Here is a 26192-nt window from a genome sequence, read left to right on the forward strand (position 1 = left end):
TCCAACGACAGAGTTTATTAGTGGATTCACCTCCACCTGCAAACCTAAGCAGTCGACGGTTGCCCTAGGGCGCGCAGGGAGCGGTTCCTACACGGGGAGAGCGGAGAGTAGGGGCCTTGCTCGGCGCGGTGGAGCGGCCGGCGGCTCTGCGGCCCGGGAGGGCACGGGAAGGGCCCCGGCGCCTGGGCTGCCTCTGCCCCTGCTCTCCCGGCGCGCCGTTAGCAGGGGAGCGAGGCCCCGGCACCCGCCCACCTCGGCCTCCGCGGAGAGCACGGCACCACACATAAATACAGACATACAGATAACAAAAATAGCATTAGAATATTCACAAATGAATAAAAACTACTCAGATATTTACAGCAGAGCGCGGGCGGTATGTACACGGAGACAAGCCCGCGAGGACAGCCTGGGTCTCCTGGTGGTCTCCTACGAACAAGAGGCTGCTGCAGAAGCCAACTTCAGCGTTACGATTTGCAGCGCCTCTGCGGCTCCCAGGCCCCGGCAGCAGCCAGGAGCAGAGCGGGGAGAAGCCAGGCACCCTGCACAGCACGCACCCGTCACAGCCACGCCACGGGGACAGGGCTCCCTTCCGCCCGCGCTATGGGGCCGGGGGAGTCGGGACGGCACGGCCGGCTCGTAGCTAGCAAGAGGTCAGCAGCAATCAGCTTTGCCGGCCCCGAGCGCTGCCCCCCTCGAGAGGCTCCCGGCCCTTCTCGCTGGGCCCGCGGCAGCAGGAGGGAGCTTTCGCCCCCGCACCCGCCCTCGCTCAGCGCCTCCCTTGGAGTCGCGCTCCTGCGGAGCCCGGCCGCGGCGGCGCTGCTCCCGGCCCCGAGGCGTTGCCCTGCCGCGCTGCCCGGGCCCGAGGAGGAGCCGCAGGGAGAGGCCCGGGCCGCGGGGGCAGGCGCAGCCCTTTCCGTGCCCACGCTATTTATTCCCGCCTTTGCTGGAAGCTGCTCAGGACACCGCCAGCCCAGCTCTCCGGGGAGCGCCTCGTGCCACCAGCATGTCCTCCCTTTCCTGCCCCAGAGCCTGTGCTGCCCTCCTCGCCCCGGCTCAGGACTGCGGCTGGGGAAAGCGCCCTCCCCGCCCGCCTGCCTGCAGTCCCAGCCCCAATTCAAGAGCAAAGAGCAGGGCCCCGAGGAGCAGGCGTGGGAGGGCAGGACAGGAGGGAACACGGGAGGCCAGGCACTGCCCCACGGCAATCTACATTCAGAGGAAGATCCCTTCCCACTGGGCACAGCCCTGGGCCTGACACACGTTCCTGGCTACACACCTGAGACTGGGCCTCAGCTCCCAGGAGCTGACGCCAGAGGAGAACAGGCACGAGAACATCACCTAGAAAGGCGTTTTGGGACAGACAGGCCAGTTCAGAGCTTCTTGCCATCAGCTTCTACAGCACTTACCCTTCCTCGCAGCTCCCGGTGGGCATGTGACTTCCCAGCAAGCTGCATGGCAGCGCTGGGAGCAGCTTTGCCCGGAGGACGCCACGGGAAAGGAGTGCTGCAGGGCTGGCAGAGCTCAGCGCCGTCCTCCTCAGCAGCTGGCCTCTTCCTGCACCCCGCTCCGGCTGCTGCCGCAGAGCAGCACCCAGGGGCAGGGCTGGGAGCCGCCGTGCAGGTGCTGAGCCGGCGAGCCGGAGACACAGCACGCGCACAGGAGGGGTCACAGAGTCCGGGCCCTTGCTCTGGGTAGGGAACCTTATATTAGTAAGACATCTACACACACGCACGCACTCACACATGCAAAAATAAGTCTGTTTATTCTCCTCAAAGTGACCTAGAGGACCTGCAGGGCTGGGACACCTTCTAGCCAGTACTCCCCCCAGCTGCCTGGATCTCCCCAGTGCTAGGAGCTGTTGGCTGAAGTGCTGCATTGGTCTCAGCGCCTTTATAACACAACAGAACGGAAAATAAGAGGAGCTACAAGAAAAGGAGCTGGTGGCACTGGGAAGAGAGCTCCATGGAGCAGGGCAGCTGCCCCAGGAGGTGGCGGGGGTCTCCCCCCTGCGATGGTGACGGTGCTGGGGAGCGGAGTGTAGTGGATGTTGCGGTGAAGGCGCAGCTGTCCCGGCGACGGGAGGACTTGGTGTCGGGTCACTTGCGGCTCAGCAGAGATCCCAGAAGGAGCACTCCTGCCACAGTCGCCCCAGTCAGGAGCCATTTGTTGAAGGTCTCCTGGCCCTTCCTTATCTCTGCAGCAGCATCATTCCCGTAGAGGTCCACAAACCGCTCCTGCGAGGGAAGAGAAGCAGCAGTGAGCAGGGGGCCTGGGAGAGCACACAGAGCAGGGCCACTGCCCTGAGCAGCTGGCGGCAGCTGGCTATGGCTCCTCCCAAAGCACTGCTCACACACGGCCTTGCACGTGCTTGGGCCTCGCTTTCTCCCATCAGCTCTCACTAGCAGCACGGGAAGGCTTAAAAACCGGGTGGTGGGAGCAGAGCAGAGGCAGGAAGGATACCCCTGCCAGCAGCAAGACTTAAGACACAGACAAACACTTTTCTGGATCTGGCAGCACTAAAGGATGGCAGAGACCACCCTTTCCCCAAACGCGAACCTGAGAAGCCTCATTCACAAGCGGAGAGGGAGAGATCCTCTGTGCATGTAAAGCAGCTGGCTGTCCTTCTCCAGGCAGGGAAAGGAGCACTTGGTGAGGGTCTCACCCTGGCACGAGGGTGCTCAGGTCTGTGCTTTGCACCATCTACCACGGTGAAGGGCTCCCCTGGCTGCATGGAGGAGGGATCTCTCCCAGGACAAGTAGCTTTAGGCCACCTCCTCCGCAAGGCTGGAGATGGCCGAGAGGCATCCTGCAAGTGCCACCTTGTGGTCACACAGATCTGCAGATGCTCACAGCATCTTTGGGCTGTTGTGGGCCTTCCTCCAGCTGCCTTAGTCTCTCTGGCAGCAGTCTCTCTGCAGCCTTCAGCAGCTTTTGCATTCTCCATGGTTCAGGAGAGGGAGATGCAAGGGGAAGGAGCAGGAAGGCCCAGGGCTGTCACGCTCCTGCAGGCAGGAAAGCAGCAGTGGAGACAGAGCGGATGACAGCAGCCTTGTGCTTCCCTGCTCTGAATCATGCGCACAGGGCGAAGGGGGAAGCACAGGACCAGTCATGAGAGAACTGGATGCCAGAAGGGATTTGTGAGGAGAACACGAGGGCAGGGCAGAAGATGTATCACGTGCTCTAGGCTCTCTAAAATTAGCATCAAAGTGCGATAGAAATCATTGCAGCAGGAAAAAGTTGGGCTTTATTCCACTGCCGAGGTCTGAGGGAGCAGCAGTACAGCTGGTGCCTACGGCTACAGTACGAGCACAGACCACGTCTCCCTGCTGCTTTCAGGTCAAGAGCACGTCCTCCCACCTCCCCTGCCCCTCAGCCAGATCCCAGCACGACAAACACTCCCACAGCCCTGACCGCTCCGGGTTACTTCACAACACGCTCTGGATTTCGCATTTCAGTCTCTCGAGTCATTGCTGCAAAGCCAGCCATTCCGGGTTGAGAAATTCCTGCCTTCCCTAGAGTTTCAGGAGATGGGGCCAAACACAAGGCCCAGCCAGGAATGCAGTCACTCCAGACTTGCCCGTCTGAGCTGACCTCCTCCTCCAGCCCTTCATCTCCAGCACCGGCAAAAAACAGGCAGCTTTCAACAGTGCCACTGCGCAGAAAAGCGTCACAGCCCCTCGCTCCACTGAGGGAGGCAGGGAACACGGCTGTGCTGCTCGAGGAGCAGGCAGAAGGTGCGGGCTTGGACCGAGGGAGAGAAGAGGGCAGGCTGGAGAGCAACAGGCCCCAGGACCGAACCTCTCCTGCACCCCGGAGAGGTGCTCCGAGAGAGCACCTACACCCTCCCAGGGCCCGCGCAACTCTGGTCTCGCTGCCAACCCGTGCCCCCAGGGAGAGGGCAGCGCGCCCCAGCGAGCCTCCCCGCGCCCAAGAGCTCGCGCCTTGACAGCGAGCGCGCAGGCAGCGTGCCGCGGGCTAGCTCGGGCGCAGGCAGGACGCCCCGTGCCAGCCCGCAGCAGTGCAGGCAGGAGACGCCAGAACCAGCGTGGCGTCAAACCCCAGGAAACCTCGGCCGCGGCGCCGAGCCCCCGCCGCAGGGCCTCTCCCACCCCCGGGGCCCCGAGGCACAGGGCCCTTCTCACCGCAGGGAGGCCTCGCGGCCCGAGACCCACTTCGCCAGTGTTTTGTGAGTGCAGCACAATGCTGGCTGCAGGCCATGGGTGGAGAGGGCTGTTTCGCTGCTCAACAGGTTCTTCCAACACACACCGGTGGCCCAGGTGGTTTAAGGCTGGTATTACATAGAAAACTCATGGGAATCGATAGGAACTCTTTCATTTAAACGGTTGCTAAACATTTACATTTGAGTCTGTATAGCTAAGTGGGAAGCCAGAATTCCCGAGACCTAGTTGTCCATCCCAGACCTTGGGCCACCATGAGGTTAAGTGCCCAGGCCCAAGGGCCGCACACTGTTTGCAGTGGAAGGAGGGATCCAAGTTCAACGACCGGGCAGACTACACAAAGGAAAGAACTTTACACCCCAGCGACTCTGAGGTTTATCAGAGCCCAGCAGAACACCAGGGTTACAGAGAGCTGAAGCTGTGTAACTCTGGCCTCAGGGATCGCTTCCAGCTCAGCAGGCCAGAGAGCAGGACAGTTCAGTCTAACTTTTGTTTTCTTTCACTAGGAAAGCAGGCCCTCCTCCCTGCCACCGCACCGAGCACACAGCGAGGAGGAACCAGTAAAGCACAGCGAGAGCCTGCCAGCGCCATGCACCTCCATCCCAAGGGACAGTTGCTCTCCTGAGAGCCCTTGGGAGAAGCTTGCAGCCAGACTCCTGGCTTGGGTCTGCTTTTTCCAGGATCCTAGTTGTGTCGTACTTAGAGCCCATCTTCCCAGTAAGATCCCCTGTTCCCTGAAAATAAACGCAGTTCCAGCAACCCAGCTGCTCTGGGAAAGCAGAGATAAGCCCAGCTGACGCCATACCCATGTCACAGCCTCCCCGGTGGCAGGAGCAGCACCCTCGCCTGGGGCCCGCCCCGGTCCACTGCTCTGCAGGGAGCTGCCTCCCCTCCTGCTCACAGCTCCCACGATGAGCAGTGGCTGCTGCCATGGGATCCACAGGGTCGGTCACTATTGGGACCAAGAGGTTCTTTAGGCAACTGCCTCTCTATTACTATTTGAAAAAGTAGTGCCGGTCCCCTAGTCCCTACAGAATAACCCCTCAGACAGTTCCTGCACTGTCACAGCTTGCAGAGCATCTCCTCACCTTGCCGCAGGTCTGCACGCGCATGCTCACGCACAGCCTTTCACTGCAAGGTGTGCTACAAGCCCGGGTGTCTGGGCTGCATCCCCTTCCTCTGCCACAGACCTTCCCGCTCACAGAGCGGCTCACGAGGCCTGTGACTTCACCCCAACAGCTGGTTGATCATCTCAGAGCGCGGCCTCCTCGCATAGCTTTTACCAGGACAGATACTGACTGGCACCTGGGTAAGCCTCTTACACATGAAGATGTAAAATGATCCCTTTTCTATTGAGGTAAGGAAAATAAGGGATTTGTAAGAGCAAATCTTTCTTGTTCACGCTACACACAAGCAGTCCATGGGCTTTCCAACCCCTGCAGCACCTCCTCCACTACCCAGTTGTCTTAGATCCTCTCAGTGCAGCATCCTTAGTCCCAGAGTTATCAACGCCCACCACAGGGGAACAAGCATTTTAATAACAGTCCGTGGGATCTAGGTATTTCAGCACCTGCCCCTGCCCCATCCATTCTGCTGTCCTTCAAAGCTCTTCTTTGCCTCCTGTGAAGTACTGTCTCCAGTATCTCATGACCTTCCCCGACTGCCTTTCACCCCTCCACCCCCTCACAAAGGCTGCCCTGCTGTAACGAGATACTAGCAGACCCAAGGGATAGGGTACTCTGACAACACGCACTCCTGCTAGCTTGCTGCAGGGCACGTCACTATTACAGCCTTGCTCAAAGTTTCGTTCAGGAGCACGACAACTGTTCCAGTGATTCCCATCACCTACAAAGAGCAGCAGAAGGCCAACAGGTTTCCCATCGGGCCTGCCAGCTGGCGCAGGCTTTGCAGAGGTGTTGTGTTGCATCCCGGCTCCACTGCTGGAGGAGCAGACAGGCCCCGCGTCACACACAAGGGCCACCCCAGGAGAAGGTGAGGGTTCCTGCCCCTTTCCCCACCCTGCCCTGGCGAGGCTCTCTCCCAGGAGGGCCTGGCCAGCACTTGCCTTTGATGAAGCTCCCCCACCTAAGGCACCGCCATTCTGCCAACAGTAAACACCTACGCTTTGGAGAGCTGACAGCGTCACAGCTTCATAGGGCTGTTTAAAATGTCTTAATGGCATCAATTTAAATATAAAGGAGGGTGATTGCAGCTTGCTTCTCAGTCCTTGTCCCTGGAAGAAGGTCAAGGAGCCATAGAATAGCAAGTGATTTACTGCAGGAGATGGGAGCCAATTCCAAATCCAAGGAGGGGATATTTTTAATTACAACACAGGAAATCTTTTTGCTGATACATGGTGACAAGCAGCAGAGCAGTGACAGAACATGACAAGCGACAGCAAGTTGAGAGCAGGCTGGTGAGGACAGAGGACACAGGAAACCTGGAGCATGAGTACATACAGCACAAAACATAGGCTTGTCCAAAATGCCTGGTTTTGGAGTACCTTCACTGCCCAAATTATATCCCACGGTACTGGGGTGTTCGTTCCCTCCCAGAGAAGGTAACGGCCCTTGAGGCAAGTCCCAGCCAGGCACTCAGAGCAACTGGTGCTGCAGCAGCACCACTCAGCCTGCAGGAAGGATGCTGCACAGATCCTAAGTTTCCCAGAGAAGGCTATATTGCTTGGATATTAATTAAGGTCTGCCCCACCAAGCTACATGCCAAATACACCCAACACATCTGCCACCTCTCCTCAGTTTCTCCTGCCACATCCAAGGAGACATCTCCACCTCACTGGAGCGCTGCTCTGGTAGACGGGGCCACACAGCCATTCTGCAGAGCTGCTGCTGACTGCAGCCCAGCACGCTGCTCCCGGGACCGGGCTGCTCGCAGCAGGAGCTGCTTTGCAGGGCAGTACGGAGCAGGGGGAGCCGAGACGAAGGCCAGGCTGGCTGCTCACCACAGCACGGCCAGGGTAGGAGCACCCCCTCGCACTCCTTGCCACCACCTCAGCTCCTGCTCCCAGAATCCAGGTTTTTGCTCCTAGCAGAACCAACCACAAAACTGAGTGTGGGAAGGGGAAGGAGGGTCATCTGGACAATTCTCTTGGTCTGCCTGGGAAACCCACAGAAGGGTAAAATGTATCCCCACTCCTGCCAGACACTGTCCAAGCCCCCATTACCCTTTCCACAGGGCAGAGAGGAGGTGCAGGTGCATGGCAAGGGCTAGGAAGCACATGCCACCATGTTTGCTTGCTCTGCCCAGCTGCACAGATTCTCCTTGCAGAGGGGTTAAGATGCACTTTCCTTGTGGTTCCTCAACCAGCAAAAACCTGCTTAACAAGGGAAGTCAAAAGAAATGGACTCTTCTGCTTGGTACTGCAGCACTAAAGCACCTTCTCCTGCAGTGGCAGAGACAGGCACCAGGAGGGAGCCCCCATAACTAGTGCAGGGGAGGGGGAGGACACACAGCCCCAGTGGGAAGTCAGGGTGGGCTGGCATGTGACCCTCCGTGCTGCCTTTTCAATGGTATGTACCCTGGAGCTTGGGGAAAGCCAGTTCCAAGAAGCATGTTTTGAGGCCCTTAGTTCTCAGAAAAGGAAGTGTTTGCTGAACAAGAGATAAATGGCATACGGCGAACCGAGAGCTATCGGGTGCTACAGGCGGAGAGGAGCACAAGAGCCCGGGGCAGGAAGGAAGGGGACACAACCCCCTCTTCTTCCCCAAGAACAGGGCAGCTGCTGTTGGAGATGCAGGCTGCCCAGGACCAGTTGACATAAGCCTTTCCCCTTCCCTGGGGCAATCATCCCAAGGAGCCATGGATAGTTTAGTGACCGCAGAACCACAAGCACAGATGTGTCCCCTGGGAGCAGCTCAGTGATCCCAGAACAGGGGGAGTGGGAAAACAGGCAAAAGCATCCTCTCTCCCTATCCTGGGAGCAGGCTGAAGGCTAGGGAAAGGCAGCTCGCTCAGTTCCCACACCACCACGGGCCGTGAGGGCTCTGCACCTGAAGCCCAGCATGCTGAGTACTAATTCTGACCTCTCTAGCCCTGTGTTTGGGATCTCAGGCTTGCCCAGACACGTCCAGATATTTCTGGCCTCCCCCAGTCACCTTTATCTGAGAGGAAATATTTGGAATTCCTGAGTTGCTCAAAAGGAGGACTCTGGTAGCAACAGCACGTTACTGTCTCAATCACCCTCTTTGTGTGCCTGTGCGGGCCTTATCCACCCCCGGACAGCACAGGCTGTTCCACCACAGGTTCTGAACACCCGTCACATCCCCTTCCCCACCCCCGGGTGACAGACATATCCGAGAGGAGGATGCTCTAATGCCGGCGATGAGGAAACAGCAAGAGGTTATGCCTACATGAAAGGCAATCCCTAGGTTTCACTTCTCCTCCTCCTCCAGTGCTGATGAAGGACATAACATTTCCCTGCCTGAGCCTACAGCAGCATTTGCTGTGGGCGCTTCCTCCCAGCTACACATGCCAATCTCTGGAGAAACGGCGTACCTAGGGACCCAGGCTCCCCATGCGCGCTCCACTGGCACCTTTTACCATGCAGAACACGGGCAGGTGAGGTTCTGCAATGCTGAAAGCCTCTTACCTGCACACCAGTTGCCCAAAGACTCTCAAAGCACCTAATGCAGTTTAAACAAACACAAACCAAAGCAGACAATCATTTATTCCAATCACTTCAAAATGCAGTTGCCTCCAAGGGCAGATGCAGCAGCTACTTCAGCACTGATCAGTGGTGTTGCCTGACAGTGTAGCAGATAGAAAACAGGATTATGTCTGAGATCACGAAAGTGCTCTGTCTCACGTGGAAGAATAGATTTACCAGATGCAAGGTTTAGCTGGAACGGAGTCCACATCCTGTCCTGAAAACAGCAAGGGGAAGACCCAAGGTTTCAGCCTGTTGCTGGTATCCCTATCAGGGCTTTAGTTGGTTTCATTCACCAGCACCAGCTGAAACACTACCAGCAGCCTGAGCAGGAGGGGTATTAGTTGCTAGATCCTATTCAGGGCAAGTGAAGCAGACCAAGTTCCTCTTTCAAGATAAGCTTTTACATTCAGGGAAAGAGGATTCAGTAAGTAACATTGAACCATGAAGGCAGGTGAAGGAAGCAGATGCAAGCAATTAATCCCCATCTGGTCTGTTCTGAGCCAGGGCAGAGTGGAAAGGGGAGGAAGTTGGCTGCTAGGGGAACGCAGGAGTTTGGACACTCAAGGCCTCCCTTGCATGGAGAAGAGAAGTCTGGAGGTCACTTAGAAACCAGCCTGAAGCTCTCAACACCAGAAAACGAGAGCTGGGCTCTAAGTAGCCTAATAACTGTGAACCAGTGGCACTTAGTCCAACTTCAACACCAAGACTAACCCACTCCTGCAAGAGCTAGAGACCTTCACTATACACTTGATACTGAGGCCAAAAGGGTCCCCACTGCCATCACAGCACCCCTCAAGCAGGCAAAGATGCAGGGTCACTTGGTGCTCAGTGGAGGAGACCAGACCTTTTGCACACAACGCCCCATGGAGAAGAAGCCGGCCCACACTAAGGGTAGCACCTCTCCCCACGCCGTGCAGCGTCCGCACCATTCCTGCTCCACAAGCACTGCCAGCACCAGCTTGTGACAGGGGACGTTTTGAGACAGTATCCGCAGGCCGAGTACCAGCTACACATAACACCTCGCACCCAGGCTCCCCCTGACCAGTGCGTCTGCTTGGGAAACGTGCTTTCACACGAGAGTGCGTCGTACACCTTTTGAGACAGACCCCACAGCAGTCAGCTCAGCGCACACAGAAGACTTCCCGTGCAAGAATCTTACGTGCTTTACAAAAAATTAGTTGGCTCTCCAAAACCTCCTGCAGAGCAAGTCAGTCTTATTCACAGATGGATCAAGAGAGGTGCAAAGAGGTTAAGTGATTTGCCTGGAGTTGCATAAAAATCAGCAGCATGATCCGTAACATCTGACTCCTAGTCCACATGTCCTAGTCATGAGGCAATGTTTCACTTGAAAACAAGCCACTGTTTCTGTTACACCTTAGCAGTAACACAGCTGTAGTTACAGTTAAGAGGTCTAACATCAGCCACTGGCCAGGCAGGGACTCATTTGCATTGCAAACATTTGTTAATGAAATGCTGGGAACAGTTTTGTGCTGAGAGAAGTGAGACAAGCATGGAAAAAGAAAGGCAGCAGCACAGTGCAGACCAAAACAAAGCCCTACACTGACGGTAACCTGTTCCCAGAGCCCCTTCGGGCTGCCAGCTCACCACGTGGGACTGGCATGTACAAACCTGTAGCTGAAACAGTGGGGAAAAGGCAGCTGAGATCTTTCAGAAAAACCAAAACCAGAAATATTCCCAAAGGCTGCTACTAGAATCCTGCAAACACAGTGCAGCACAGCCCAGTGTGACTACTGAAGCACAGGAGACCTCCTGGAGGTCCTCTCTCTACCCTGCTCCACCAGAGGATCCAACCCCCCCAAGCTGCTCTGTGTGCACATGGCCCTAACCTAACCCCAGCCCTGCCTCAAGCCTAGTCCCTAAAGGGGTACAGCAGCGACACCCGAACCCGGCCACGCCAGCCACGCTGCACTGCGGGGAGCACTGGGACTGGCAGGACAACGTGCCCCCCCCCCCCCCCCCCCCTGCCACAGGCACCTCGCCATGCCAAGGAAATCTGCTGCCCAAGGCAGAGGCCCCCTCCGGTTCTGGCACCCGGGTGGGACAGGCCCGCTCGCAGGTGCCAGCGCCCCAGGGACCCAGCTCTAACTGTTATGCAAATAGCGACCTCCAGGAAAGCAGCTGGTTAATCTCAATGACAACGGCAGGGAATGCGGGCTCTGCGGCAGGCCTGCACCAGGGCAGCGTGCGACTTCGAGGGACACAACCACATGCTCCAAAGGGTTAAATAAGCACGTCCCCACCTCTCCTCCCACCCCAAGCAGCCACATGCTAAGCCTGCAAGCTGCTTGCTTTCAGCCGGCACCAGCAACAGCAGAGGCTGCTCCTGTTGCGTTAGCCTGAGTATTGGGGTGGAAGCCTTACAAACAGGACTTCTGTACGTAAGAGAGCCAGAGCCAGCTCTCTTCCAAGCAGAAACAAACCTTCACTAGCACATTCCGGCCTTAATCCTCACCTCGGCAGTGTCCTGTCAAACTGGTTTCATCACCAGCTCCAGAGAACCTGTAACAACCCCGCACCATTCAGCACAATTTCAGCATTTTCCAAATACATGAAAGGGGCTATGATGACAGCTGTAACCCTTTTCCCTATCCCAAGGGACTGCTGTGTACAGCAAGAGACTGGAGAGAAGGGAATTGCTCCATTTCAGAAATCTGCTGAAACATTAATGTGTATTAAAGCAAGAGGTAGTGTGAATGACTAATCTACTCGCATCCATCTTTCATCAGTGATTCTCCTAGAACTAACTGGGTTGCAGACTCCCAAAGGTGCTGAAGCCTAGACCAGCACCGGGCATGCTCAGGAGAGTAGGCAAAAAGCCCTCAATACAAAGGCACAGCGACAACACATAAGCTGAGCCGGATCCACTCAAGAGATTAGCACCTGCTGGGAATGGGATTGTTTTCCAAAGGGCATTAAATGGAATAGTCCAAGGAAAGACGGTCTCTCTGATGCTTCTCCCCACTGGACAGATGGTGTCTGAGCCCCAACAGGCAGAACAGTCTGCCTGCTTTTTGTGCGAGGGGCACGCTCTGGGGGCAGGGAGAAGACTCCTGGTTTAATTTCACAGTCAGGCGAAGCCTGTGCTGCTGGGGAGCCCGAGCGATTCAGCGAGCCTGGTGCGTAACACAAGCACCTCTCCAGGGCCCACCGTGCCTGCGACACTCTGGGAACAAAGCTCAATTTTCACCTCGTCATAACTTTTCCCAAACATTACACAGCTCCTGTGCAATCAGGCCCTTGTGTAACTATGGGGAAACCTGTGCTAAGGAACACTTTGTGCTTACGTGCAGCATGTAAGTGCTGTTACGTGTTACGTGCAGTTCCCTCTTTCTGGGTGATCCTTATAGCTCTCACCAGCTGTTAGCCAGACCATAAGCCTTACTCCAACCCCACTTTTCAGGGAAAGCCAGCACTACTAGACTCTTTCTGAACAAGGCTGGGTGCAGGCACATCTTGATTCTTTTTCCCCAGAGGAGATGGGTCACTGGGGACAGGCAGACTGGTTCTGCTGCCTCAGGAGTCACTTGTTCTCCAGCATCCCTGAGGAACACCAGCCAAATCTCACCACTTCCCACTTCAGCCTAAGAGTCTCACAAGGCTGTTATAATCCTTCCATGCCCTTGAATGAAAAAGGGGAAAGGGTGGAGGTACAGGAAGAGGAAGAAGATGTGCTCATTCCGTTTTCACTTCCTGTTAGTCCATATGAAATCTCAAATGATTCAGCCCGTGAAGTCACTTTTAGCAAAATCCTTGCTGACTTGAAGGGAGGAAGCAGCATGGGGAGCTGATGCAGCAAATGCAAGAGAGAAGGCACAAGAAGGAGCCTGCACTCTGCTCTTGGCTCCTCCAAACATGTTGTTGCATGAAATAATCACAGGAAGCTTCCAAAAGAGGTCAGTTGGTCTAGGAGAAGAAATTAACTCTCCCAACAAGTTCAATACACTTGTGAGCCATACCATTACAAGATGGAAGCACTTACAACACTGGTATGACTGCCTACTTATTGGTAGCAACATCTCATTTTCTTAATGCATAAGTTAGGTCACCCTGAAAATACCCAGGGCCACAAACACACCCAGCTTCCACATCCCGGCCCAAAGTATGAGCCAGCTAGCCACAAGTTACACATACAGTAATGTCACATACTGCCACCAGCCTTTTTTTTCCTGGCATAAGAACATTTGTAGGATCCCCAATCTCTTTCAGCACAAATGACAACAAAAAGCAGAGAGGTGCAAATGGGATCAGAATCATTCCAGAAACAGCAAAGTGCAGACCACTGTCCCACTGCCCACTCCTACCAAGCACAGTATTAGCTACATTCAAACAAAATCCACCTAGGGTTACACAAGAGCCTCTGCCTCTTGCTTTCTGCAGAGCCCTTCACCCTGCCTCAGAAAGGAAAACTCTTCCACTCTCCTTTGAGAAGCAGCTGCCAGGTCAGCAGCGCCAACAGCCCATTCCAGCAGCTCTGTTCTCACAGTCCAACTCCAGCAAACAGGTCCCGGCACAGGCAGCACAACCTGCTTCGACACTGGCAAGGCCCGACAAGACTCTGCTCACCAGCCCCCTTCCACACCTCCCAGCACGGAGCGGCTCCCGTCTGGAAGCCTTCTGCTCTCGCTCAAAACTCCTCAGTGTTGCCAAGTTGTCCTATTTCGGCATATTTGATTTCAGCCTTCAGAGCACCTGGCTGGCAGCAACGCAGGGCAGAGGGAACCTGGCTGCTCTCTGTTCTCGGCCAGAGCGAGCCCCGAGCAGGAGACACCTGCCTTGCTCCCACCCTAACCTCAGGACCGCGGCTGCCCAGCGAAGGGGGCAGCCCTGGACCCGTCCGGGGGCGGGCAGCCTCGGCTGAAATGACTGCCTGAGCTCTCCTCGAGACCGGCCCCTCCTCTGCCGAGAGGCTCTTCATCTCAAGGGCTGATCTCCCGAGCAGGATACCGATGCCAGAAGCTAGCTACTAATTGGATCTACTTAAGTCAGAAGCTACGTCTGCAGACACAGCTGAAACACAAGCTTGAGCAGGAAGAAGGATAATGCAATAAATTCAAGCAGCTCTCCCCAAGGGAATCAAACAGACCCCTGGAACTTCCCTCTTCTCAAATATAGCTTATTACCCTTCCTTGGGCATGCTGTGTTAATGCACGGAGAAACAGCTATCGAAACAGTAACCGGCATAACATCAGCTGAAATGCAGAGAGTTGGTTCCATACCATGCTCATCCAACTCCCTGCTCCCATCAGCAGAAGGGAGAAAGACCAGGACAGCACAACGTTCAGATAATCCCAGTGGCCACAGGAACCTCTCTGGTTAATGCTCTGAATTCTGTCCGCTCCTCCCTCCCTCGCTACCCTCGAGGCAGTCAGCAGCACTGAGTGCACTGGGTTTCCCATTAAAGAGCTCCTGAGAGACAGCACTGGGTTGGTACACGTGAGCACGTGTCCGAGAGAAAACACAGGCGGATGGAGATGCTGGCTGCATGGAAGAGCTGTACTGGGCGTTTCCGCCTGGAGGCAGTCCTTCCCAGTACTGCTCAGCCCTTGTATTTCTTTTTCTTTCCAACTAAATTAAACATGAGGATAAAATAAGCAAAATACCTAAAAATAAAAAATAAAGTGAGCATTTCTACAGCACAACTAGGTCACAGCTCCCTGGCATGCAAGCCGTGGCAGCCCGAGATCTGTCTCTCAAACCTCCTGGGTTCAAAACTGACATCTCTTAAGATGTCCCCTCCTGAAACCCACACCTGCTCCCCGGTAACCCCAGCTGGAGCCATCTGCTAACGGCTTTGCCTCCCGACAGCTCTCAGCACCCTCACTCAGCCTGAGCCGTTTTGCTTGTGTGGCAAAGTGTAACCTTTTTTCCCCCCCACCTGAATGCTGCAGCAGTATACAACACCCTGGAGGGCCAAACCCAGGCTGCCCTAGCGCATCTGCACTTCGCCGTGCTCAGCGTGGGCTTTGGTGGTGAGCTGGCAACGAGGGGAGAGCTCTCACACTCTTTAACTTTAATGTTGAGCATCTCAAGGACATTTAGTAGTTTGACTTTGGAGAGGTTTTGCACCAGCAAATACCACCCTGCATGTCTCGCCAGGCAGGCGGCAGGGAGGCTGGGAAAGAAAAAACTCAGTTTCCCTCTCCAAGGACATGGCAGCAAATCAAGGAGTGCCCTGGCACGGAGGGACACTGTTTCCCTTTCATGCCTCTATTATCAGCGTTAATCTTTAGTCATTCAGAACAATAGTGTTTAAGGGTAACATCCCTCCCGGGAGGGTGGAGGAGCAGAGCTAGTTGCTTCCTGCCACTCAAAGGCAGTGGCCACCCCATGGAGAGAATACCTCAGCGCTGAATCATGCCAGGAGGCATGTGGACATCAGTGGTATTTCCCCACCGCTGCCAGGGTCGCCAGCGGGGAGAAGAGCAGCCCCTCTTCTGCTGCCGTCCCAGGAAGCACCGTTCAGCCTGTCCTCTTGGCTCTGCGCGTCTGCTCCGCTGCCACCGCTGATATCCACCCCTTCCCCCACCTCTCTCCAGCTCCTCCTGGGAATACTCTGGCTTCTCAGTTAGTGGGGAAACAGCTACTAGAGATTCCTTGTAATGGCAGGACGGGGCTATTTTTGCAGCCTTCAACAACTTGGTAAAAATCAAAAGGAGAGAAGCATAAGCAAACGCCTTGAAACATCGCACCACCCTTCAGCCTTTACCACACTAATGCTTGGGGTGGGCTGCGTGCACATCAGCTTTCTTGGAGATAAACCATGCATGCAAAACATACAGGAGCTTCACATAGTTTTCACCCAGAGCCGAGCACTCTGGACATGCAAGAAAACTGCAGCTTCTGCAGCGGAAACAAGAGATCATTGCTCCTTCCCACCCCTTCTGCCAAGGTCTGACAGCTCATCTGAGCCGAGACAGGCAAAGATACTCAGGGCAGTGCTCAGACAGCGCCCTAAACTCCAGTTTCAAACAGGAGCAGGAGACTATCACAAAGACTAACGCTATCAAGAGCGGCTGTGAATACACAACAGTAAAAAACAGTTTGTTAATTACGCAATAAGGTTTTTTCTTTTTGAATGATACTGGGCTGTTTGGATTTTTTAAAAAAACATCTCTTTACAGAAGTACTTGACAAATTGGAGTTCTCACAGCCTCCCCTGGGAGGGAAGGAAATGTTATCCCCTTCTGCTGAAAGGCGCAGGGTTAAGTGGGCTGCACTGAGTCACAGTCCGGCAGTGACAGAACAAGAGCCAGATCAGGAGTTCTGCCTTCCAGGCGCCTGCTCTAATCACAGATCTCAGAAATGTAATCAAACTGCACCACACATTGAGAGGCCGGGAGGAACACTGAGAGGGCCCCAAAACAAGAACTGAGTCAACGGGGTGAAGCATAAAGCTCTGAAAATGTGTCTTTCCCATCTTTCACTTTCTAGTGGCAGGAATGCTGCTGCTGGGCTGGGACAGGAAGCAGCAGTGGAAGTCATTCCAATGGCATTTCCTGGAAAGCACTGCAGAAAAGCCTCCCAGCTCCCAGTCAGCTTGCGAAGCTGCCAGAAAGCTGCACAGAGCAGAAATCTCACACAAGCCCCTCAGTCACAACGCAGCTACCTGCTACTAGCCAGGCTGTCCCGCCCCAGGAGAGAGCCCCAGTTGGGATCCTGCAAAACAAGATCATCATGCAACCAGTTCCCCAGAGCCAGGGGAACGTTCAGTGCTACAGAGGGACACAAGGGACTCTGCTGGCAGGAAGAATATTTTTTTATCACAAGCAGGCGATGACAATGGGGACATCATGTCAGCTGCAAAGGACATGTACCATAAAACCATTACAGAGGATGGAGTAAAAAGCTGTAGCTCAGATAAGCTTTGTGCACCACCAGCTGGGCTTCATCTTTGAGATAGCAAAGAGCATCCTTTGGTTATCTCCACCCACTTCCTAGCACACAGCAGCTTTGCTATGTGCTAGCCAAAACTTGGAACTGATGGCTTTGATCTAGAAGGGGAGCAATGGTTCCTAATGCCCCAGAAACTCAGTGTGTTAATACTCACTCAGGTGGTGCCAAAATGGCAAACCTCTGGAAAACACCATTCTCCCCAGGGGCAGCTCATTTCACACACAGTGCAACAGGCGCCTCTTCAACACATGCCATGGACACCTAGTGCTGGAGTTTCTTTCAATATCTCAGAACACAACAAGAGCAGAATTCAAACTCGCACTGATCTCAGACTGTCCAGAAAGCTTGAACCAGCAAGACCTGAGGTTCACAGAGCAACCAGGATATACTAGATAACGTGGTAGTTGCAGGAGGCAGGATTGTGCAGGATATCTGGACAAGTAGATTTGGGACTCTTCATTTGCATAAATATATGAGGTATTCAATGGAGAGTCTACATTTAAAGTCTAACGTTAGAGTCAAACCTCCAGCAAACATTACATTACAAACTGTTGGCATGGGAGGAAGAGGCTCAGCCTCCCAGAGAAGTTACTTGCAACAAGGTGTAGCAGCCGCAGATGTAGGCACAAGGTCAAAAAGCATTTCTGAAGAGCCAAGAATCGAAGTCTAGCTCTAAACCTGAAACCATTCAGAAGGTTGGAACTAGAATTCAGGATGAAATCCCAGCTGCATGTCTGTCGTATGACACGGTCTGAATCATTTCCTATCATTCAAAGGAAAATTAAAAAAAACTAGAAAACGAGTTTGCTATATTGACATCTTCTAAGGGTTTTCCCCAAACAGAACCACAAGTCGCCATTCCACTGCAGAACAACACAACATGTACAACCCAGCACGCTCAGCCCTGCGTGGCAGGGGACCACCAAGAGCTTGGGATTCACAGGACCAACATAGGAAGTAGCTCCAGCCAGTCCGTTCTCTTTCAGTCCAGTTCATTTTGTCAGGATTCAGATGTTACAGACTGATGACAAAGACACTGGGCGCTTTCAATCCCAGCCTGACACAGACCCTTGATGCTGGTCCCTATCACATGCTCTGCAAACAAAAAAACCTTTGCCACACAGACCTGTCTCCAAGCTCCCAGAGAACACTGTATTTAAACCCCACTCTGAATGTGGATTTTAGCCTTCAAAGAGAGACTGTCATCCCCCAGAAGGTCACAACTGGACAAGACACTTTTGATACGTCTCTGCAAGGCACAGAGCAGAACTACTGCTCAGTTTCCTTTCTCAAACATATTAAGTATGGTCAATACATCCCTGCTTGCCAAGCTCTCCGATGAACCTTGTGTTTCTCCCTCCTGTGTTCCCTCTGACCAGATTTGTTTTCTGCAATTCCTTTGATCGCTACTGGATTTACTGTTTAAAGTTTACAGCTAGTGGAATTTGGTCCTGGTCAAAGTAGTTGCTGTAGGAAAATGTCCTAGTCAGTTTTGACGGCTCCCACAGGCAGCAACTCTTTCCAGTCCAGGGCTGCTTGTTAAATGCCTGCCTCAGGATTTGTTTGTTTGTTTGTTTTCCCAGTGGCAAACTGTGGAAAGGAGAGAAAACAAAGGTATGGCCAGTAAACTGGACAATATATATCCACGTTGATATCAGGTAGCAGGATTTACCATTTTCCAAGAAAATGGTTTATCAAGAAAACTGTTACAACACAGCACACATCAGCTGTAATAGCCCCTCCAAAGCCTAACCTGCACTCCAGTACCATCCTGCACTTTCTTTTGTTCCACCACTCTTCACAGATGGAGAATGAAACAAAGTCTTTGTACGTCAACAGATTCTATGATACTTCCAATGGTACTGCACTCCTTCCCCCCTCAGAAAGGCTTTCCAGGAAGTGAAATGCTGCAACACTCCAGAACGCAAACCACCTGGTCTTTGCCAAGAGTAGGCCTGCCAGAACTTGTATCCTTCTCCTTGGGACTTGCCTGCTGCACCTCTTAGCAAGCTTTGTTTGAATGGACCAGTAAAACAGCTCAGACACACTGAACGGGAGCCGTAACCCTGTGCAAACAGGACTGCAGGAGAGGGACTCTGTTCTAGTGACACTCTTCAAGGGAGAAATAAATGGCATCAGGCCAACACTTCTCTCTGCAGCTGGAATCATGCTAAAACGAAGCAGAGCATCCCCATGTACGCACCACACAAGAGGCACTTAAGAGCTCTCGTAGCACCTGTGTGCTGTTACAGTGCCATCCCTTCACCAAGGGTGGCACAGTTGCCCTCCGAAAAGAAGCATACTGAAACTTGTGTCCAGACAAAAGCTACAGCTGGACAGCTGAGCAGTCAAGAAAGTACCAGTCAGGTTCTGCAACCAGCAGGCAGAAGCCACACTCTTAGCCCTTTCTTGGTGGCCAGTGTGGTGGATCCCCGTCCAGCAGCAGGGCCTCTACCACACTACCTGTCCTCCTTTCAGCTACCAGCACAACCCAGGCAGAGTTAGGAGCCCCATTCAAGGTTACAAGCACAGTGCAAAGCTGCTCCCCAGGGTGGGAAACATGGCTAACAGATCTTCAAAGCAAGAGTTGGTGGGCGGGTCAGATGGAGAGCAGTCCTGACCCTTCTGCAATCTGCTGAACAAATATTTGTTCCAAATAATGAATTTAAAGACAGACACAAAAAAATGAAGAGTCTTAACTGTGATAGTTTGTTGGGGGTGGGGAACACAGGGAGGAGGTGTTTCATTACCCACAAGCAGGGACCAGTGATTTTCCACCAGTGATTTAATCTAAATCCCCTAGAGAGTTCATTTACAAAAAATCAGATTGCATTATCGCCTAGGTCTCCAGGATACAACCCAATCCCTCACTAACAGCAACAGCCACACCAGCACGGAAACCTCAATTTGATCACTCAATTCCAAGACTAATCTGTGGCTTTAAAAGCCAAAGCTGGAGGGAGGGGGGGAAGAACTCAGCATTTGGCCAGGGTTATCTACTGGATGAGAGCGCTAATGGGCCAGACAGAGCCTGCTGAAATGGCCAGCAGACCCTGGGTTATTAATCGAAACCAAGCTCCTCTGCCTGAGCAGCCCCACCCAGGCAGTGCCCCGGGCAGCCACATTCCAGGAATTCCTGCGCCCTGGGTGCACCAACTCCCTCTCCCTGGGTGCATCCACTTGCCCCCTCTCCTGGGTCCCTGGCAGAGCTAGCCAGGCCAAGCAGGCACAAAGAGCTGCTGAGCTCCGAGGGGCTCCCGTGGGTCACCTCTGTCAGAAGGGTGTTCCGCACAGAACTGGGCTTAGAGGTTCCTGTCCCCTTTTCACATCTGTAGGGGTTTTGTGATGGACTGCTGCTGATGAGCTATACTCAGCTTGGCAGTCAAAGACCTTAGCTTACCAACACGCAAAGCAAGCAATTCTCCACCATTTAAATGCTAATAATTCACACAGTGAACTCTTCCCAGTGGGCACTAGTAAAGGTTACATCTGCAGGGAATCACTAAAATCCAGAAGTAGAAGCAAGAAGAAAACTCAAACATCTGTAGGCCATATACCTCCCACTGGCAGAGTCCCACGCAATACTGCACAGACAGACCAGGCATTTCAAGAATGCTTCCTGAAGAAATGCTTATTCATGTTAATACATAACCATTGAAAGCAACCTCAACTTTGCTGCTCTGGGCAGCTGGGAATATTGCTCAAGCCAAGTATGAAGCAGCTGCAGATTTAGCAGCTCCCCAGCAGAGAGGTAGCCACACACCTCAGCTTTGGCTTGCACCACACCAGCTCCAACTGCCCTGAGATGGGCCTGAAAGGGGCTGCTCCCAGCAACCTACTGACAAAGATTCGCAGCAAGATTCACTTCACCAGCGAATATAGCAGAAGGCAAAGTCCTGTCTTTAGAATGAAGAAGTAGCTATTACTCCATGAGACCACAAGGCTGACCCTTAGAAGAGCTGCGTGCTCACAGCAGAGGAAGCTCCACTCCCTACTGCTAAACGACACCAGCAACATGCCCAAGAACAAGAGCTCCCATTTGAAAGACAAGCTTGGATGGCACTTCACTCCCAAAGGCTCTTAGAAAACTGCCTTTTATGTAACATTCAAGAAGGCGGCAAAGAAACAGCGATGAAGGAGGACAAGTCCAGACAAAAATTATTTTTGCCTCATCACAGTGGACTGACCCTCCTGTGGCAAAGCATTGAGAATATAGAGAGCAAGGCCACGTACCAGTTTACCTCCCTGCATGATCTACGACATGTGCTGGTATATACATCACACTGAGCTGCTACCACGCTTTAGTTTGACTAGTACCACTGACAGTCTTGAACAAGTAGGACGCAGGAGAGTGGTTCTTACCCATCCGCCATTCTCTTGGATCCAGGGATCTAGATGGTCGGTCAAGTACGTGGTCATCCAAGATACAATGCGTCCAACCAATACCCGCATCTCCTTGTCAACACTCTCCACACACAATGCCCCTCCGAAGGAGAAGAAAGCCACGATGCGACCCCAGTTCACTCCATCCCGGAAGAGTTCATTCACCACCTGCTCAAAGCTCTGATACGCCGTGCCAGGGGTGATGTGGAGCTGGGAAGTGAGGTCACTGAAAGCTCTCCGGTACCTCAATTCAAATTCATCTCCAGCCTCTCTCAGTGCCTGCCTCACATCAGCCGCTTGAACAATTTCACGCACTTCGAGGCTGCTCCTGTGCACAGCAGCTCCATTCACTATGTGGCTAGCAGGGGGATGCCAAGACGGGCTCCCATTAAGGACACCATCCATTCCAGCCCCTACCGCAAAATCAGTCCTGTTCTCATCCTCTTCCTCGAGCTGACTCCAGCTGTATCCCTTCTGTGAGAGCTTGTAGGAAACAAAGTCAATCACTAAGTCCCGGTTACTGCTGGACATTTTCACACTAGGGAAACTCTCAGTGAGTCCATGGTCCAGAGCACAAGCAGATCAACACACTTAGCAGGTCCTGACTCTGCTCTTCTTCAGGACTGATGAAAACATCTGACCTCTGCACAGACAAATGCCAGAAGAAAGAAAGAAGAGGCAAAGAAATGGTTAACACTCCAGCTTTTTAGGTGCATTCATGCCATTAACATCAATAGCTTATCATTAGACTGAGGTCATCAGGCACCTTTGCAGATGGATTTATGCTGTACAGCAAGCTGACAGCCGTACCCCCTCCTGCAAAACCAAGCCAAACCCCAAAGGGATCTCCAGCTTGCTCCAAGCCACCCCTGGTCCCCCAGCCACCAGCCCCAGGATCTCACCGGATGCAGGCACCGCCAGGCAGGCCAGATGCAGGCGGGCTGAGGCGGCGGCTCTGGCTCTGCCGGGGCAGCGGGCCGGCCCCAGCCACGCTCCGCCAGTCCCGGAGCGCCGCGGAGGCAGCACCGCCCCGCTGCCCGGCCCGCCCGTTAAAGGGCCCGACCCCCCCCCCCCCACCCCTGCCGCGGTATTGCCCAACGGTGACAACAGCCATGCAACCGCCTGCTCGGGCCACCAGCGGAGGGTCCCGGTGGTCAGAGCTGCCCCGAGCTGCGCCGGCAGCTGCCCGTGGAGGGGCCTAGTGAGACATCAAACACAGCGTTTCCGGTCCCTGGGGATTAGCTTGGCTGGGTACCATGGCTCCCAGGTGCACCACGGTGCACAGCTGAATGCAGCTGCCACTACCATCAAATCCCTGCTGCCTCCTGAACAGCCAGAAGCTGTCCCCCACTTTTCTGAAATCCCAGCAAAAAAATAACCTTACTCTCCCGCAGGCAAAATAGGAGAAGTTAAGGGGGGGGGGGAGGGAGGGAGGTTCAAAATATCCTTTAAGAGAAGGTAAAAAAAACCTACATGAAGTCTGTTTAGGACTTCTAGCACTGTGGCTGCAGAAGAAGGAATGCACAGGGTTACAAGTCAATGCCACCCTTTACAGTTTTCAGTATTGCCCTGAAATACTGCATTATGAAAAGCATATCTAGTAATAAAGCAGGGACAGAAACAACCCCAAAGAAAGTCTTCTAAATATATCAGTCTGCCAGGTACTATAGTCAAATGGAACCACCACTGCCTCTAGAATAAAAGGAATTTATAATATTATTTAAACTGTCAGAGATCTCCATAATCAAAAATTTGAATTCATTACTTCTTCCACAAAGCTATATCTCCCACTCCCCAAAGGAGGCACTACGTATTTTAGTCACTGAAGAATCTACATTAATCTCAAGGCTCTTTACTCAATGCACTTTTCTAGTACTCATTTTTACTGGAGTGAGCTTCTCCCAGCTCCATTCCTACTCTGCACTACGGCCTGCAAGGAGAGGCAGATCAAGGTTGCTTCCCTTTAATCTCCCTTTTCATAAGGATCTGTAACAACAGGCAGGATGCACTGGTCCCCCATCAGGACACAGCCTGAAGAGAGAGCACATCTGTGTTTCTGTACTCACCCCCTAGAGAAAAATTGCAGAGAGAAAGCTCTGGGCTGGGAAATCTCAGCTCACTTCGTCTGCTGGACCAGCTGCATTTGAGAGAGTTTGGATTAAAGTAATCTGACACTGAAAGGAGGCAACTCCCCGGCCCTCCCACAACGTTTTCCATCCCGCCCCCTGCCATTCTCGCACCAGCCCCATGCTAGTCATAGCAGCCTTCCCCAGCCTGCAGGGACCAGAGGGTTGCAGGGCGTTCTCATCTCCAGAGCTGAGACTTTTTGCTCGTTCAAATTTTACTTGAGCTTTGTCAGTCACAGCAGCCTTAAAGGGACCAGATTCAGGGATAAGCACCAGAAGAGCCAAGATTTAGTTTGCTTCTTCAAAGACAGATAATCAAGTATAGGAACTATGAAGAAACCAAGAGTCACTGCTCTATTTGAAACAGGAGTGTCCTGAGCTCATGCTGGTTTGCACATTGTACAGATTGCAGTTTACGTGCATCCTTTTTCCCCCCCTCTTTTTGCTAAAAACCTGGACAGTGAGTCAGTGTAGCAGAGGAAAGAATGGGTCATAGGTAACAGCTGAAAAGCAGTATCTAATCTCTCAGTAAATCATCTCTAAGAACGATAGCATCATTCATCAGCTCTGTGATCCGTATCACTAGGAGGGAGGAATGCCATAAAGAGCTCTAGAACCGCACGGCTGTTGACATACCTTCCAGGCGCTCTCACGTATTTGTTGAGGGGCAGAAACATAACACGAGCAAGCCACAGGGACGGACGAGCCTCACCGGGCTCCCCCGCGGCTTACCGGGATGAACGGCACCGCTTTAGCGACGCCCCCGCCTCCAGGTAGGCCCGAGCCGAACAAAGGGCATTCCCGCCCGGCGGGGCGGCGAGCCGCGTCCTCCCGAGCGCCGCCGTCCTGGCGAGCGCGGCCTGCCCGGTGCCCGTGACACCGCGCCGCGAGGACTGCCGGTGCCCAGCCCTGTTTCTTCGCGGCTGGGGGGAGCAATTCCTGGTACTCGCTGCTATTAGCAACGAGCTCCTGCAGCCTCAGCCCGGTACCGAGCGGGCGCCAGCTCGGCCCGGGCAGCAGCACACCCTTGCGCCGCCACCCGCCCCCCCGGCCGCCGTAGCCGCCCCCCCGCCGGCCGCCGTAGCCGGCTGGGCGGGCCGGGCGGCGCGCGGAGCCCGAGCACGAGGACCGCCACGGGACCCGCGAGAACGGGGCCCACGCTACCCGCCCCCGCGCCCGCCAGCCAATCAACCGCCAGGAAAGCCCCGCCGGGCGGGGCCTGGAGGCGGGCGCTCCTATTGGCTGAGCCGTGTGTCACTCACGGCCTGCCCCACTCCGCCCCTCACCTCGGCGGCCGGCGGAGGGCTCGGGCCTTTCCCCTTCGCCGGTCCGGCGGGCCCGGCTGGCAGCACAGCGAGAGGTCGCGGGGAGCCCTGCCGGGCCTGAGCCCGCTCAGCAGTCCCCGGGCTCCTCCTTCATCGCCCGCCAGGCGGCCGCCGCGCTCCTGGGCCGCGCCGGGGGGGCGCGGTAGGGTAGGAGGGGGCAAAGAGGGGGCGGTGCGCATGCGCAGCGCGCCGCGAGCCCGAGCGGGGAGCAGTGCGCATGCGCAGGGGAGGCGGGGCGGGACTGTCCGTTAATACGGCGGGAGCGGAGGCGGTGGCGCGCGGCAGTGCGCATGCGCCGCCCGGCCGCGCGGAGCCGTGGGCTTTGGCGCCCCCTGTGGGCTGCGGCAGGGCGCTAATGGCGGCCGCTGCCCCGAGCCGGCCCCGCGGCCAGCTGGTTTTTTCCCTTTTCTCGTGAGTTACGGTTCCCCAGCTCCAGTCCTGTGGAGTATCGCTCCAATGTCCACTAAAACGTAAGTCACACGAACCTGGGTGGCATGGGCAACACGAGACGGTCACAGCCGGCCCCTTTGCCGGAATCCCAGGCCCTTGTCCCCAGGGCAGGCGTTTCCACTCTGACCGGGTGATGGGTCCGCCGGGCAGGACGAGCTTTTGGTTGGTCTTCCAAGGTTTGCTACATCACGCCCCTGGAGTTTCTCTGGTCCAGGTAGGCCTAGAAAGGAAGCAATTGCAGCAGGTTTTTGGTACTCTCTTAGTTTTTGGAAATCCACAAGGCCTCAGCCTCCAGAGAATAGGTTGGTAATGTGTTGGTGGTTGGTTATGGCTCGTTAATTGAGGGATCCTCAGGTAGACGTTTGACGAGTGGTGGAGCCAGGCCTCTTTTCCAGCTACTTTTACAGCAAAATAAGAGATTAGCAATACTGTATAAGGGCCATCCCATTTTTCATGAAGCTTAGTCTTTCTAGAACATACTTTAATTATGACTTTATCCCCGGGTTGGCTATCCCCAGGTCAAGGATCCTAATACCCACAGGTACTGCCTAAGACCACTGGGCTTGGTTCCAAGCATCATGAAAATGGGTTTGTAAGGCTAGTACATACCTGGTCAAATGTTCATCTCCATCCAAGAGGCTGGCTTTTGCTGGAATAAAAGTTCCTGGTATAGCCAAATGACGCCCAAACAAGACTTCTGCTTGGAGATAATCCTACTGGTTGTCTAACAGATCTTCAGATTTCCCACAGGAGTAAGTTTAAGGCATTAGGCCATCTGAGACCTGTCTGTGTACATAGCCAGGCTAACTTCTTTTTAATAGTTCTGTTCATTCTGTCATCTTTCCCTGAAGACTGGGCATGATAAGGTGTATGTAATTCTCTATGAATTCCTAACATTTGATAATAATTTCCATAAAACTCCTGCTGAAAAGTGAGAACCCTATCTGAAACTAGTTTCTGGTACTCCATACCTAGGGACAATTTCTTTTAACAAGGCTGTAATCGCCACAGCCGAATCTGCTTTGTGGGTAGGAAAGGCTTCCATCCATCCGCTTAGTTGATCAACTTTCACAAGAGATGTTTAAGTCCTGCTGCTGCTGGCATGTCAGCATAGTCAATTTGTAGACACTGGAATGGAAAATAAGCCCATGGG

The 26192-nt window shown here is 54.0% G+C and overlaps 2 protein-coding genes across 12 annotated transcripts in view; one reads left to right on the forward strand and one right to left on the reverse strand.

Moving 5' to 3' along the window:
• BCL2L1 (BCL2 like 1) lies at nucleotides 1-24731 on the reverse strand. 4 transcript variants are annotated; one of them, XM_062589475.1, is made up of 4 exons: nucleotides 24551-24731; nucleotides 23205-23275; nucleotides 21118-21781; nucleotides 1-2231 (listed from the first exon to the last, which is right to left on the reverse strand). In XM_062589475.1, the coding sequence occupies exons 3-4, from the start codon at nucleotides 21667-21669 to the stop codon at nucleotides 2094-2096; spliced, it is 690 nt and encodes a 229-aa protein (XP_062445459.1). In that variant the 5' UTR covers nucleotides 21670-21781; nucleotides 23205-23275; nucleotides 24551-24731; the 3' UTR covers nucleotides 1-2093. The 4 variants fall into 4 exon arrangements, with proteins under 4 accessions (XP_062445459.1, XP_062445457.1, XP_062445460.1 ...); XM_062589473.1 differs by lacking the exon at nucleotides 24551-24731 and adding an exon at nucleotides 23901-24347; XM_062589476.1 differs by lacking the exons at nucleotides 23205-23275; nucleotides 24551-24731 and adding an exon at nucleotides 23901-24347.
• Nucleotides 24556-26192, forward strand: part of TPX2 (TPX2 microtubule nucleation factor) — a 20377-nt gene continuing 18740 nt past the window's right edge. For 4 of the 8 annotated variants that reach the window (XM_062589464.1, XM_062589470.1, XM_062589469.1 and 1 more), the window contains exon 1: nucleotides 24933-25059. The gene's annotated coding sequence lies outside the window, so the exon portion shown is untranslated. Of the gene's footprint in view, nucleotides 24737-24932; nucleotides 25254-25767; nucleotides 25792-26192 lie in introns of those variants that run through there. The other 4 variants (XM_062589465.1, XM_062589471.1, XM_062589466.1 and 1 more) reach the window with 4 other exon arrangements.

This window comes from Rhea pennata, chromosome 16 (assembly GCF_028389875.1).
Source record: "Rhea pennata isolate bPtePen1 chromosome 16, bPtePen1.pri, whole genome shotgun sequence".
Taxonomy (NCBI): Eukaryota; Metazoa; Chordata; class Aves; order Rheiformes; family Rheidae; genus Rhea; species Rhea pennata.

Excerpts from the sequence above, each read along its gene's own strand:
- BCL2L1 (XM_062589475.1), bottom strand. The coding sequence starts at position 21,669 with ATGTCCAGCAGTAACCGGGACTTAGTGATTGACTTTGTTTCCTACAAG. Across the intron at positions 2,232-21,117 it reads TCCAAGAGAATGGCGGATGG|GAGCGGTTTGTGGACCTCTA; the intron begins GTAAGAACCACT and ends CTTCCCTCGCAG.